At 42.7% G+C, this 14,919-nt stretch overlaps 1 protein-coding gene across 1 annotated transcript; it reads left to right on the top strand.

Annotated features, from left to right (window-relative positions):
• Positions 1–2,022: 2,022 nt before the first annotated feature.
• On the top strand, positions 2,023–13,491 carry Pin4 (peptidylprolyl cis/trans isomerase, NIMA-interacting 4). The gene is made up of 4 exons (XM_042694896.1): positions 2,023–2,130; positions 8,728–8,801; positions 12,657–12,776; positions 13,312–13,491. The coding sequence occupies exons 1-4, from the start codon at positions 2,088–2,090 to the stop codon at positions 13,468–13,470; spliced, it is 396 nt and encodes a 131-aa protein (XP_042550830.1). The 5' UTR covers positions 2,023–2,087; the 3' UTR covers positions 13,471–13,491.
• The last annotated feature ends 1,428 nt before the right edge of the window (positions 13,492–14,919 follow it).

Raw genomic sequence — 14,919 nt, 5'->3', positions numbered from 1 at the left:
GAAGCCTAAACTCCAGCTGAACTTGTGCCATTGGTAGGCAAGAGGCTGGTTTAGGCCACCCTGAATAGCTAGATAGTGAGACCTTGTCTCAAGAGGGAAAAAAACCAACTAAGGTCTGGCTTAGGATGTAGTTCAGTGTTAGAGCACTCACCTGGCATTCATGAGGCCCCGGTTGTGTGTGTGTGTGTGTGTGTGTGTGTCCTGGAGCTTAATATCAGGGCCTGATTTCTGTCAAGCTTTTTCCATCAATGATAGTGCTCTACCACTTGAGCCACAGCTCCACTTACAGCTTTTTTGATTATTAGAGATAGGAGTTTCACCAACTTTTCTGCCCAGGCTGCCTTAGGTCTGTGATCCTCAGATCTTCGTCTCTTAAGTAGCTAAGATTACAGACATCAGTCACTGGTACCTGATTGAGGTCCTGGGTTTGGTCAACAACTCTGCAAAATCAAAAACATGAAACTCTGAACTGGAGGAACTATGTATTCTGGCTTGCAGTCATATCACATAGTAATTATCAATGGATGAGGGAGGGCTTGTGGATAAGGAGACAGAAGCATCCTCAGACAATTTTTGAATCATGTTTTGTGTGTTTCACAAACATGAACTTTTAAATTTTTTAAACTTTAATTTAAAAATTTTTAATACCCTGTAAACACATATTGACTCCATTATACAGATGATGAAAGTGTGCCACAGAGAGCTAATTAATAGATAGTGACTTTGAAATTTGTATCAGGCCAAGTGGCTCCAGAATCCATGCTACTAATGACTTTCAGATGCTGCACCATCATAGGAGTTTTGGAAAATACACAGAAGCATACTCAACAATGTTAGGACTGACAGCATCAGTAATATTTTGCCCTACTGTGTAGCCTGCCTGTCTTTCATATGTGTAGATTCTGCAGCACATGATACTATTAGAAAAAGGAATCCTTCGTATCTTGGTCTGTAATCCTCCTTAAGGATATTTTCCTGTACACAAGGCGTTACCATTTGTGTGTGTGTGTGTGTGTGTGTGTGTGTGTGTGTGCCTGACCTGGGCTTGAACTTAGGGCCTGGGCCCTGTCTCTGAGCTTTATTTCAACTCAAGAGTGACACTCTACCACTTGAGCCACAGCTCTGCTTCTAGATGTTGGTGGTTAATTGGAGATAAAGAGTCACACGGACTTTCCTGCCCAATCTGGCTTTGAACCATGATCCTCAAATCTGTCTTCTGAATAGTTAGGATTACAGGCATGAGCCATCAGCACCGGCAACATCATTGTTTTAAATAGCACCTTTTTCTGTGGGTAAAACATTTATTTCAGCAGTAGTCTACTGAGAAGTCTGCCTCCAAGTGTCTGTAGAATCCAAGGGGAAGAGCAGTGATAAACTTAAAAAAAAACAAAAACAGAAAACCTTTTTTTTTTAACTTAATCAACTACAGCTGCAAAACAATTTTTTAAGGAAAAAAAAAAACACCAGGGAGAGCAGGCTTGTGTGGGAGGAGACGAGTGGAATGTGGGCTACCACCGCTCTCCCTGCTTTCCCTCCTACTACGCACGCGTGGAGGAAGTGGGCTGGGGGAGGGGAGCAGAAGGAGCGAGGATGCTGGGGCAAAAAAGGGCGTGTGAAAACAAAAACGCAGAGGTGGTCTTTCCTGTCCGGACACTACTTTTGTCTCCGCCCTTCCACCCCGACTCCAGGTTCTTACTGGTTAAACATCTTTTTTTTTTCTCTCCAAATTCTTTATTGTGATTGATTACATAATTTCCCAAATTTCACAGTATTGTGGGATAGTGAAGCTTAGTTAAAGTCACAAACACATTCTAACTTTCATGGAACAAATTGTCTATAGTGGTCTATAACATTTATGAGTTCTATGAGCTTTGCAATACAGTTATTTCTTCCACAGATGGTCGAAGCCCATTGGTCCAGGAGTCAAAGGACTGGGTCTGTCCTAGGCAATGCCTGTTTCCGGAGAGAAGGCAGAAATCCTTGAGTGCTATACTTTTTTTCAGGCATTGTTTAGGACATTCTACTGGGGCTTCGAGAGGTTTTTACGGCTTCCGGAGCAGTTGGGAGTTCAACAGCGAGTTTAGAAGATGCCGCCTAAAGGAAAAAGTGGCTCTGGAAAAGGGGGGAAAGGTAGAGCCGACAAAAATCAATCAAGGAGTGGGGGCGGTGGAGGACAGGGGAGGGAATAGGCAACTCTCGGGATCTGGAACGGAGGCAGCAGATGGCCTGTGGTCTCTCAAAGCTGCTACCGAAGTCAGCAGTTACTTAGGTGAAGCTCAGGAGGGAGGGGGTAGTACATAAACTTGAATACGATGCAGGAGCCTTTCGGGTGGGTAGTAGAAACTGGTAGGTGTACTTTTTCGGAGGCGATAACTTGAGACTGCTGTTTCAAGGAGGATATTACAGATGTCAAACTTAATTTTGTCAACTGGGAGCTTGGTGTCTCACGCCTGCCTTAACCCTAACTACTTATAGGAGGATGAGAGCTAAAGATGTCGGTTTGTAAGCCGGGCGCCGGTGGCTCAAGCCTGTAATCCTAGCTATTCAGGAGGTTGAGATCTGAGGATCGCGGTTCAAAGCCAGTCCAGGCAAAAATGTCCGGCACACCACCAGGAAACCGGAAGTGGCGCTGTGGCTCAACTGGTAGAGCGCTCGCCTTGACCTGAGGGACAGTGCCCAGGCCCAGAGTTCAAGCCTCACGACCGACCAAAAAAAAAAGATGTCGGTCAGACAGATCAGAGACTCTTATCTCCAATTGACTACCAAAATACTGGAAGTGGGCCTGAGGCTCTACTGTAGAGTGTCAAATTTAAGGAAAAAGGCTAAGGGAGAACATGTGCTCGGGTGCACACACAAACTTTTTTTTTTTTTTTGTCGGTCCTGAGGCTTGAACTAAGGGCCTGGCTTCTGTCCCTGAGCCTACCTGTGCTCAAGGCTAGCACTCTACTACTTGAGCCATAGCTCCATCTCTGGCTTTTTCTGTTTATGTGGTACTGAGGAATCGAACCAAAGGCATCATGTGTGCTAGGCAAGCATTCTAGCACTAAGTCACACTACCAGCCCAACACTATTTAAAAAAGTAGTCTGAGCTGAGAGCACCTGGCTAGCATGTACAAGGTCCTTGGTTCCATCACCAGAAGGCGTTATTAATTATTGCCCTTAAGGTTTCCTTTAATGCTTACAGAACGACATGCCCTCTATTAAGGAAGGACCCATACCTTCCATTGAACACAAATGTGTTGGACACAGTGCTATGCTCTGAGAAATGATGTAGTCAGGTGTGGTAGTGCACACCTGTAATCCGAGCATTGCTGGAAGTATAGGGAATTGAGGTTTGAGACCTGACCTAGACAAAAAGATGGAGACCTATGTGAAAAATAAAGGAAAGCAAAAGGGACTGGCAGCATGACTCAAGTGGTAGAGTGCTTGCCTAGCAAGCCACAAGTTAAGTCCCCACTACCGCGTGAATGAACAACTGATTATACTCCTAATGAACTCCCAAAGTAATGGGGAAGATTTCTAATAACCAAAGTACTGTATTAAAATCAGTGCTAAGAGACATGTATGGGATATTACAGAAGCTGAAGAAGTGCTTCATCTAGCCAGAGAGCAGAAAGGGAAGCTTCTCTGGTGATGAGTTGTTCAGTTCAGGATGGGTGGTGGACAGAAGGTAAAGCATACCAGACAGAGGGGCCAGCAGCCAAAGCATTGAGATGAGAAACATCACAGTTTGTGTGGTATAGTGTGACTGGAGAAAAACCTCAAGACCTAGTGGTAAGCATTAATGCCAAAACAAACTAAATCCTGGAGAGTGCCATGCATGATACTAAGAAGGTTAGTTAAAGCCAAGTAGAACTTTGAGATTGTTGAGGTAATTTTGGTGAGAGATGGTGGGGGCCTGAACTAAGGTAGTGATTATGGGAGAGAGGAGGAGAGAAAAAGGGAGTGCAGAAGAAAGATGGCCCAGAGACCTAAGGAATTACTGTTTTAAAGAAAAAGAGTATGAGGCCAGGTGAGGTGGCACACACCTAAGGCAAGAGGATGGAAAGTATGAGGGCAGCCTGGAATACAAAGTGAGCCCTATCTCCAAACTAGGGGGCAGGGAGGGTATGGCATTATGAACCATGGCAAAATGACCAAATAAGATGAAGACTGGAAACAGGCTGCTTAGATTTAGAGCTGGCTTTAGGCACAAGTGGAGTGAGAAAGGCAGAAGCCACATTGCCGTGACAAAAGTGTTAAGTTGGAGACAATGTGCACTTATTGGAGATTTTTATTTTTTTGTGCTGCTTCTGGGGCTTGAACTTAGGTCCTCACACTCTCCCTCAGCATTTTCTGCTCACTACTAGTGCTCTACCATGAGCCACACCTCTACTTCCAGTTTTTTGCTTGTTAGTTGTAATCAAGTGTCTTCTGATTTGTCTTCCCCAGGCTGGCTTCAAACCTCAATCCTCAGATCTTATCCTCCTGAGTAGCTAGGTTTATTGGTGTGAACTCCCCAACACCAGGCTTCTTTGGAAATTTTAAATAGAAGAAACAGAACTAGAATGATAGAGGAGGTTGAAGCATTAGAACATTTTGTTTCTTCAGAATGTGACAAACTTGAGAGTGAGACTGAAATGAAAGATCCAGTAGATGAAAGAGAAAGTACAAAAGAGGGAGATTTCTGAGAAAATGGAGTGCAGGACTGATTTGCAACAATTGACCTTCAAACAGGAGAAGGGCACTGTATGCTTGAAGTCATGAAGAAAGAGACGCGGTGGCTTTGTAAAAATCAAAGCAAGAAAAACCTGGATGTCTGTGACTAAGACCTCAGCTACTCTGGAGGCTGAGATCACAGTTTGAGGGCAGCCTTGGCAGGAAAGTACATAAGACTCTTTTTTTTTTTTTTTTGGGTCCGATCATGGGGCCTGAACTCTGGGCCTGGGTGCTGTCCCTCAGCTCTTCAGCTCAAGGCTAGAGCTCTACCACTTGAGCCACAGCACCACTTCTGGCTTTTTTCTTTTTGCTTATGTGGTGCTGAGGAATCGAACCCAGGGCCTCAGGCATGCAAGGCAAGCGCTCTACCACTGAGCCACCTTCCCAGCCCCCATAAGACTCTTATCTCCAATAAATTACAAAAAAAATCCAGAAGTGGAACTATGGCTTGAGTGGTAGAGCAGTAGCCTTGAGCAAAAGAAGATCAGGGACAGTGCCGAGGCCCTGCATTCAAGCCACAGGACCAGCATCACCCTCCCTTCTTCCCCACCCCCCTTCCCGCCCTGCAAAAAAAAGTGAATATTCAGCAAGCCCATTTAAGATTTTGGTTTAATAAAACTCTGGGCACTAATATTTTCCTAGGCTTTTGCTGGTCATTAATGGGGTTTTAAGTTTCATTGCACATTTATTTTGCACCTGTTCTGTGCCAGGCACTGCTCTAGAAGTTGGAGATAGAGGCTGCATATCCCTTAATCAAAAAGCTTGTCACCAGAACTGTTTTAGATTTCAGAGTTTTATGGATTTTGAAATACTTGCAGAAACAACCAGTTGAGCATCCTTAATCTGAAAAATCTGAAATCTAAAATGCTGAGAAGTTTCAATAGAAGCATTTTGGATTTTCTGATTTGTGCTAAGACAAATGAGAGGGAGCCTCTTCCCTAAAACTTTTCCATAATCTATTCTAGGGTAAATTTCAAGATCCAGACTGGGGATGTAGCTTGGTAGTAGAGTGCCAGCCTTTCTTACAATTGTAAAGTCCTGGGTTCCCTCCCCAGGACTGCAAAGGAAAAAAAACTTTCCTCATTGGGGCCTGAAGGCTCTCATGCCCTGATCCTTAGCACCTCACCCCCTGCAGGCCAATTCCATGCCTCCCACCTTATATTGGGCTTCATCCCAACAATTTCTTATACTGAATGTGGTTTGGTTTTGTCCTTTCTTGAGCTGGTTTAAAAAGCCCCATGGGTTTCCACAGCTCTCAGACCATAACTGCAGATGTTGCATTACATTCCCTATGCTCACTGGGTCTTAGTTCCCTGAATAAAGACATAGTTTGCTTGGCTTTCTACCTTCAGTGCCTGTAATGTAAGTTATTTAGAAAATGTTTACTAAACCGAGTGCTCAGTCCAGCTGTAGTTCATTTTTTGTCCACCTATAGTTTGTTTTTTGTTGTTGGTCGTGGGCCTGGATGCTGTCTCTGAGCTCTTCAGCTCAAGATGAGGGTTCTGCCACTTGAGCCACAGCGCCAATTCCGGTTTTCTGGTGGTTAATTGGGGATAAGAGTCTAATGGAGGGCTGGGAAGGTGGCTCAGTGGTAGAGCACTTGCCTTGCATGCCTGAGGCCCTGGGTTCGATTCCTCAGCACCACATAAGCAAAAAGAAAAAAGCTGGAAGTGGCACTGTGGCTCAAGTGGTAGAGGGCTAGCCTTGCGCTGAAGAGCTGAGGGACAGCGCCCAGGCCCAGAGTTCAGGCCCCACGACCGGATCCCCCCCCCCCCAAAAAAAGTCTAATGGACTACTTTTCTACCCAGACTGGCTTTGAACTGTGATCCTCAGATCTCAGCCTCCTGACTAACTATAACTATAGGCAGGAGCCACTGGCACCTGGCCCTGCTATAATTCTAAGGAACACCAACCTCTAACAGTATGGATACTGCCTGTGATGCAGAAATCAGCAGTAAATTGTCTGTGCTTGTTAATCTGAATGTCATTGACTTTTCTTAGGAGGACATCAATAGGTGATGTTAGTAGACTCCTGGAATTTGGACGGGAATATTTTTTTTTGTTGGTCCTGAGCTTGAACTCGGCCTGAGGTTATTTTGCTCAAGGTGAGTGCTCTACCACATTAGCCACAGAGCCACTTCTGGCACTTTTGAGTAGTTTATTGGAGATAAGAGTGTCATGGAGTTTCTTGCCTGGGCTGGCTTCAAACCACCATCATCAGATCTCAGCTTCCTGAGTAGTTAGGATTACAGGCATGAGCCACCAGCACCCAACTATTATGTTCTTTGTAAAAAATTATTTTAAGCCAGGTGTTGGTGGCTCACACCTCTAATCCTAGCTATTCAGGAGGCTGAGATCTGAGGATCACAGTTCAAAGCCAACCCAATCAGGAAGGTCCATGAGACTATTATCTCCAATGAACTATCAGAAAACCAGAAGTGGTGCTGTGGACCAAGTGGTAGAGCACTAGCCTTCAGCTGAAGAGCTGAGGGACAGTGCCCAGGCCCAGAGTTCAAGCCCCAAGACCTACCAAAAAACATATTTAAAGTAATTATACAAGGGGTTTTGAGTCCATGTCAGACTGTGAGTACACTGCATCTTGATCAGTGTCACCCCTTCCATTGTCCTCCCCATCTTTCCCAATATCATCTGTACCTTCAAGTTAAATAATTCTGTTTCTACATATGTACATTGGATATTATGACTGCATTTGCTCACCATTCCTTTCTCCATTTGTCTGCTTTCCTTTCCCCTTTCCCCTTCCCCCAAAACAGGTTTCAACTTAGTGGAATTCAATGAATGAATATATATATTAATATATATATTTATGTTTATATTTGCCAGTTCTGAGACTTGAACTCAGGGCCTGGGCACTGTCCCAGACCTTCTTTTGCTCAAGGCTAGCACTCTACCACTTGAGCCACAGCACCACTTCTGGCTTTTTCTGTTTATGAGATACTGAGGAATCAAATCCAGCGCTTCATACATGCTAGAAAAGCACTCTACCACTAAGCCACCTTCCCAGCCTAATGAATATATTCCTTAGCCAAGCATATTCTAAATACATTCTTGGGGATTTTATTTATTGGAATTATAAGCACTCAAAAACAAAGTTGAGGGCTGGGAATGTAGCTTAGTGGTAGAGTACTTGCCTAGCATTCATGAAGCCCTGGGTTTGATTCCTTACATACCACATAAACGGAAAAAGGAGGAAGTGGTGCTGTGGCTCAAGTGGTTGGGTAGTAGCCTTGAGGACAAAGAAGCTCAGGGACAGTGCCCTAGCCCTGAGTTCAAGCCCTGGGACTGGCAAAAAAAAAAACCCACAAAGTTGCAGTGTGTATTAGGAAATTTGTACAAGGTTGAGGTTTTACCCTTAGAAGGCAGGATTTGAAACTGGATTCAGAGAATTTGATTGTGGGAAACACTCTTTTATGTATTCATTTTCCTGGAAAGGTTTGTGTAGGGCACACATTTCCTATTTCAAGAGAGGCAAGTGAGGGCCACGTACCACTGTCTCATTCCTGTAATCATAGCTATTCAGGAGGCAAAGATCAGAGGATCACCATTTGAACCCAGGCAGAAAGTCTGTGAGACTCTTTTATCTCCAAGTAGTCCCCTCCCCCCAATAAAAAGCTCAGGGAGTTAGGAAGGTGGCTCAGTGGTAGAGTGCTTGCCTTGCATGCATGAGGCCCTGGGTTCAATTCCTCAGCACCACAAAAGCACAAAAAGCCAGAAGTGGCACTGTAGTTCAAGTGGCAGAGTGCTCGCCTTGAGCTGGAGAGCTGAGGGGACAGTGCCCAGGCCCCCACCACCACCACCAAAAAAAAAAAAAAGCTCAGGGACAGCATCCAGGCCCTGAGTTTAAGTGATAGCGTGGCTTTGTTTGGCTTGATGTGGTACAGTATGGCAGACTCCTTCTGAAGCCTGGTGCTGTGGTTGAAGTTATCAGCATATGGGGGCAGGGAGTTTAGGCTTTCTATAAAGATCAAAGTGCAGCTTAAATGATAACTTGTCATCTCTTCTCCAAAGGGGGTGCAGCTTCTGGAAGTGACAGTGCTGATAAGAAAGCTCAGGGCCCCAAAGGTGGTGGCAATGCAGTAAAGGTGAGTTAATTCACTTGTTCCTTTTTTTTCTATATTACGTATATTTTCTATATTACGTATATGTGTGTGGGCACATATGTTTTGTGTGTATACATGTGTTGTATATACTCTCATTTGTGTGTGCATGGGTGTGTGTTGGTACATACAAAAAGCAGTATGAGCTGGGTGCTGATGGCTTACACCTATAATCTTAACTACTCAGGAGTTTGAGATCTGAGGCAGCCTGGGCAGGAAAATCTGTGAAACTCTTATCTCCAATAAACTATCAGGAAGTTGGAAGTGAAGCTGTGGCTTAAGTAGTAGAGAACTAACCTTGAGTGAAAGGCTAAGAGACAGTGCCCAGACTCTGATTTCAAGTCTCAATACCAGCATGCACACACACACAAAACGACAGTATGCTTAATTCTTTTAATTGTTGTTGCAACAGTGATGTACATAAGTCAGGTAATGAGTAACTATTTTTTTTGGGGGGGGGGGTCCGGTCGTGGGGCCTGAACTCTGGGCCTAGGCACTGTCCCCTCAGCTCTTCAGCTCAAGGCTAGCGCTCTAACCACTTGAGCCACAGCACCACTTCCAGCTTTTTTCTTTTTTTGCTTATGTGGTGCTGAGGGATTGAACCCAGGGCCTCATGCATGCAAGGCAAGCGCTCTACCACTGAGCCACCTTCCCAGCCCCGTGAGTAACTTTTTTTTTGAGCAATGGCATCCCTTCACTCTCTCCCAGTTTATGCTTAACTTTTATTTTAGAGACTAACCTAATACATAAAACCAAGAGGACACCATTGGAAAACAAAGCCCAGTTTTTCTTATGAATAGTAAATTATTTTAAATGTTTTCTCAAGTGCTATCTCTCAGGCATACAAAATTCCTTCATACTTTGAGTAATACTCCATAAAATATATTGACTTAGATGATCTTAGTGAATGATTTCTCAGAAAAGGGTACTGTTTTATGAAACCAAGAGCTTAGGTGTATGTTCAAAGCACCTCTGTTGAATAACCAAGTCTCATTAGAAGGCTTCCTACTGGTGAGCTACAAACCAGAAACCTGACCATGCTTTGGCGGGAGGGGGGGAGGGGGAATGGGAAGGGATGGGAAGGGCAAACAAAGGAAGAGGCAACAATGCTTGATAAGAAATGTACTCATTACCTTGCTCATGTAATTGTAACCCCTCTGTACGGTATTTTCACAATAAAAAAAGATGCAATAAAAGAAAAACAATAAAAATAGAAAGCACTTATAATAGTAATAAAAATTCCTATTCTCTAAGATGCTGTGGCATATGAATCAATCTGTTACCTAGTACATAGTAATTATAAAACAAGTATTGCCTACTGAAATTACTGCTTTTATTGTTATTAAAAATAAATCGATAGTGAAAAAAATGGGGGTGGGAAACAATTAGGAAATAATTACAAGAAGTTTGTAATATAGTTCTGGAAGGGTGTTTGCTATGAGAAAATTCAGTCTGAACACAACTATGTGGCTTATGTTATGGAACAAGATAATTTCCATGTGTTAGTCAGGATATGGGAACATATAGTTTGATTCATTCATTCAGCAAGGATTTAGTGACATCTGCCCCAGGCCAAACAGTGTACTAGGCTTTGATAGCAAGAGTAAGACAGACAGAGAGAATATGAAACAATGACAGGAGCTGTTTTATCTATCTTTCTGTTCAGGGAACCTGCTTCCAGAGGGAGGAAGATAGGATGCATGAATCTGCTTTTCTGTTCTTGTTCTCTCTTTCTGTATGGGCATTTAACTGTATCAAGTGAATTTTGGTGTCCAAAGAAAAAATTTTCATTAAACATGACCCCTAAGTATAACCTAGTTACTTTATCTCATGTTTTTCCAAAGAAGTAGTCATTGTCATAACCGAGGATTGGTGGGGAAGGGGGGAGTCTGGCTATTTGGGGCTTAATGAGAGCTGACTTGTTGGTCTCCAAAATAACACTTAAAAGGAGTGTTTAGCTGGGTGCCGATGGCTCACATCTGTAATCCTAACTACTCAGGAGGATGAGATCTGAGGATTGAGGTTCAAAGTCAGCCCAGGCAGGAAAGTCTTGTGAGATATTTTTTTGGTCAGTTGTGGGGCTTAAACTCTGGTCCTGGGCACTGTCCCTGAGCTCTTCAAGAGCACAAGCACAGTGCCACTTCCAGTTTTCTGGTGGTTAATTGGAGATAAAAGTCTCATGGACTTTCCTGCCTGGGCTGGCTTTGAACCATGATCCTCAGATTTCAGCCTCCTGAATAGGTAGGATTAGAGGTATGAGCCACTGGTGCCTGGCTTCTTATCTATAAGTTATAAGGCAGAGACTCTTAGTTTCTATCCTAGTATATCATCTACAGTGTGAAACAAATAACAGTGTGAAACAAATAACTGATTTTTTTCTAAATGAAAAATGGGAAATCCTGCAAAACATAATATAATAAAAATCACATGGCTCACTGTTCACTAGCAAAGTACTTGCTGAGCAAGCATAAGTCCCTGAATTCAAAGTCCACATTGACCCAAAAAAAAAGAAGACAAGAAAAAATTAAAGATAGAGGTTTTGTTTTGTTTGATGCCAGTCCTCTCAGGGCCTGGATGCTATCTCTGGGAATTTTTTTTGCTCTAGCCTAGCGTTCTAACATTGGAGTCAGCTCTGTTTCCAGGATTCTGCTGGTTAATTGGAGTTGAGAGTCTGCCTGGGCTAGCTTTGAACTGTGATCCTCAGATTTCTGTCCCTTGGGTTGCTAGGATTCTAGGTACACGCCACCAGTGCCCAGCAAGATACTGGTTTTATTTTTAAACCACTACTTTATATAAACATGGGTTGAATGGGATACTGCTGTAATTATGAGTATTCTAATATTTGAAGCCAGGTGTGTTATACACCTATAATACCAGCACTTGGATGGCTAAAGCAGGAGGATTGCCAGTTCAAGGCCAACCTGGGCCACATAATAACTTCCAAGCCAACAAAGGCTATGTAGAAAGACTCTCAAGAAAGAGATAATTCAATGTGCAATAACTTTTCACTGTTAAATTGTGAGATAGCTTTATACAGAAAGCATCTTTGATTAAAATATTTCCTAGTAGATTTTTTTCATATCATCCCCCATGCTGATGAAATCATAGGCAACAGTTATTGAATGCTAGTTGCACTCTCTCTTTGCAGTCCTAGGTGAGCATCAGGTACAATTATCTCAGTGTATATGGTAAGATACTTGAAGGTCTAAAAACCTGGGTGCATTACTCAAATGGTAAAACACTTGCTTGTCTAGAAAGAGAGGTTCTGGGTTTAGTACTCAGTACTGCCAAAACAACAACTGTTTATCAGAGTTAGAATTGAATTCAGGACCAAGACTCTCAGCTAATATTATTTTTTTGCTAGGCCTGGGGCTTGAACTCAGGGCCTGAGCACTGTCCCTGAGCCCCTCTGTGCTCAAGGCTCTACCACTTGAGCCACAGCACTATTTCTTGCTTTTTCTTTTTATGTGGTCCTGAGGAATCGAACCCAGGGTTTCATGCATGCCAGGCAAACACTACCACTAAGCCCCATTCCCAGCCCTCTCAGCTGTTACTTTCCCCTCCCTGTTATATTGAGGTACATGGTAAAAGATGGGAGAAGCCCTCAGCCTGGTGCCCATTTTCCATCTAAATGAGGTTTCTGAGATGTCTTCAGATGCAAAACAGGTTTATAGTGATCACCCAACTGGGCAGATTTGCATGATTTTCAATTATTATTAGTTAATGATGTGTTTGGTTTATTTTTACTGGCAGGGATAATCCAAATGTCACTGCTGTATAGAGAGAAAACATTTGGGTCTCCAAGTATTAACATGAACATGCTTTATTTTTCCCTTGTAGGTCAGACACATTTTGTGTGAAAAGCATGGCAAAATCATGGAAGCCATGGAAAAGTTGAAGTCTGGAATGAGATTCAATGAAGTAGCCACACAGTACAGTGAAGATAAAGCCAGGCAAGGGGTATGTTGCTCTTAGCATTTAAAATTTTCTGTCCTTAAGCTCCAGGTAGAGCTCAGGGTAGGTCATGCATATAAACTCCTACATTTGATTCTTAGCATTGCAAAGAAAACACAAAAGCAGGGCTTAATTGTTCTGCTATTAATTTTAGCCATATCTCAATGTACAAATCTTAAAAGCAGAAATGTCTGACTTGTGGGGCTGGGAATGTAAGTCCAGTAGTAGGACACTTGCCTGGCACATATGAAGTCCTGGGTTCTATTCCAATCACCACAGAAAAGAAAAAAATGTCCACATTATAATAAGAATTACCTACATATAATGTAGGCATACCCAAACCTTTGCAGCTAACTTCATACTCCACTGTCTTGCAGGTGTTGTGTTCAGCCAAGGGTTAGATGACTTCTGGTTTGTCCTTGTTGGGCTCCTACATAGCCCAATTGAATAAGCTTCATGTTGGGAAATTCCCTCAAGCTACAGGACAACTTATCCCATTTCAGGACCATTTGCTATATGATGTTATCTTTGGGTTTTGCAGGGCGACTTGGGCTGGATGAGCAGAGGGTCCATGGTGGGACCCTTTCAAGAAGCAGCGTTTGCCTTGCCTGTGAGTGGGATGGATAAGCCTATATTTACGGACCCACCAGTTAAGACAAAATTTGGATACCATATTATTATGGTTGAAGGGAGAAAATAAAATCATACAACTGAATAAGTTGCACATTTTGTTTATTTTCAAAGATGTCATATAATACTTGTGCTTTGTGAACTGTTGGTATGGGTTTATAGGTAGAAAACAGGATGGGTATAGGGCAGTACATGCTATAATAGTTTTCAATCAGTTCTCACAGTCACATACTTTTTAATCTGTGTTGCTCTTCCTCCCAAGAACAACTCAAAAGTTAATTCAGAAACCATCTTCGGTGGGGGGGGGGAAAGATCTTAGCTCAGATTGTTTATGCCAACTGAAAATATTGGGTATCAGAAAGATTAATTAGTATATGAAAATCATAGGATAAATTCCCGTACAACTCTTTTGGACTCTTATGTCCAATTAACCAGATGGGTAGTAGTAGCTCCCTTGTGTAACAGAGTACATGACACCTAGGAGCCATTTGACATTAACTCCTTTTCCTTTAAATAAACATCTTTCGAGCCAGGTGCCAGTGCTCACACTTGTAATCCTAGTTACTCTGGAGACTGAGATCTGAGGAACATGGTTCAAAGCCAACCTAGGCAGGAATGTCTATGAGACCCTTATCTCCAGTTAACCATCAGAAAACTGAAGTGGTGATGTGGCTCAAAGTGGTAGAGCACTAGCCTTGAGCAAAAAAGTTCAGGGAGAGCACCTAGATAGCCCTGAGTTCAAGCCCCATGACTGACTAGATAAAAAATATCTTTTGGTAGAAAAAACACAATTCTTCCATATGTGGTATGTACAAAACTAAGCAACCATTCACCAAGTGCTGAGTAAAGGGACAAGAAAAGGGACAAGGACATGAAAACATGACTCCTTCATCCTCAGTATGTGGGTTATATTTATTATAATTCTCCCATGGCTAACATTCTGAATGTATATTTTAAAATGTTTAATTATGATATATTAAGGATAATATACTCCTTCAAAAATAAAACATTGCCACTTGAGCCTCCAGCTCTGATACATGTATGTGATTCTTGTAATCCATTGGACTGTTTCTCAGCTACATTACACATATATTATTCCAACTTACATATGAGGCTAATTTTGCCTAGAGACCTGAAATTCCCATTTTGGACATTTCTGAGCACCTCAGGAACTTTAGGCCTCTGTGAGATTTTCCCCACCTAGCAGGTGTGCTAGTATGACAGAAAAAGTTCAAAATAAGCTGGGTGTTCTTGGTATACACCTATAATCCTAATACTTTGTGTGTGGAGGTACTGGAGCAGGAGGATCATGAGTCCAACAGCAGTCTGGGCTTCAACGAGACCCTGTCAAAATACACCCCCCAAAAAAGGAGGAAAAAAGATGCTAAATAGTAAGTGAAATATGATGCTAGAGGCTCATGCCTATAAATCTAGCTATTCATGAGGCTGAGATCTGAGAGTCACAGTTCAAAGCCAGCCAAGACAAGAAAGTCCATAAAACTCTTGTGTCTAATTAACC

This window comes from Dipodomys spectabilis, unplaced genomic scaffold (genome assembly GCF_019054845.1).
Source record: "Dipodomys spectabilis isolate Male_0828 unplaced genomic scaffold, ASM1905484v1 ptg000176l, whole genome shotgun sequence".
Classification (NCBI taxonomy): Eukaryota; Metazoa; Chordata; class Mammalia; order Rodentia; family Heteromyidae; genus Dipodomys; species Dipodomys spectabilis.
This window is presented reverse-complemented; position numbering and strand designations above follow the sequence as displayed.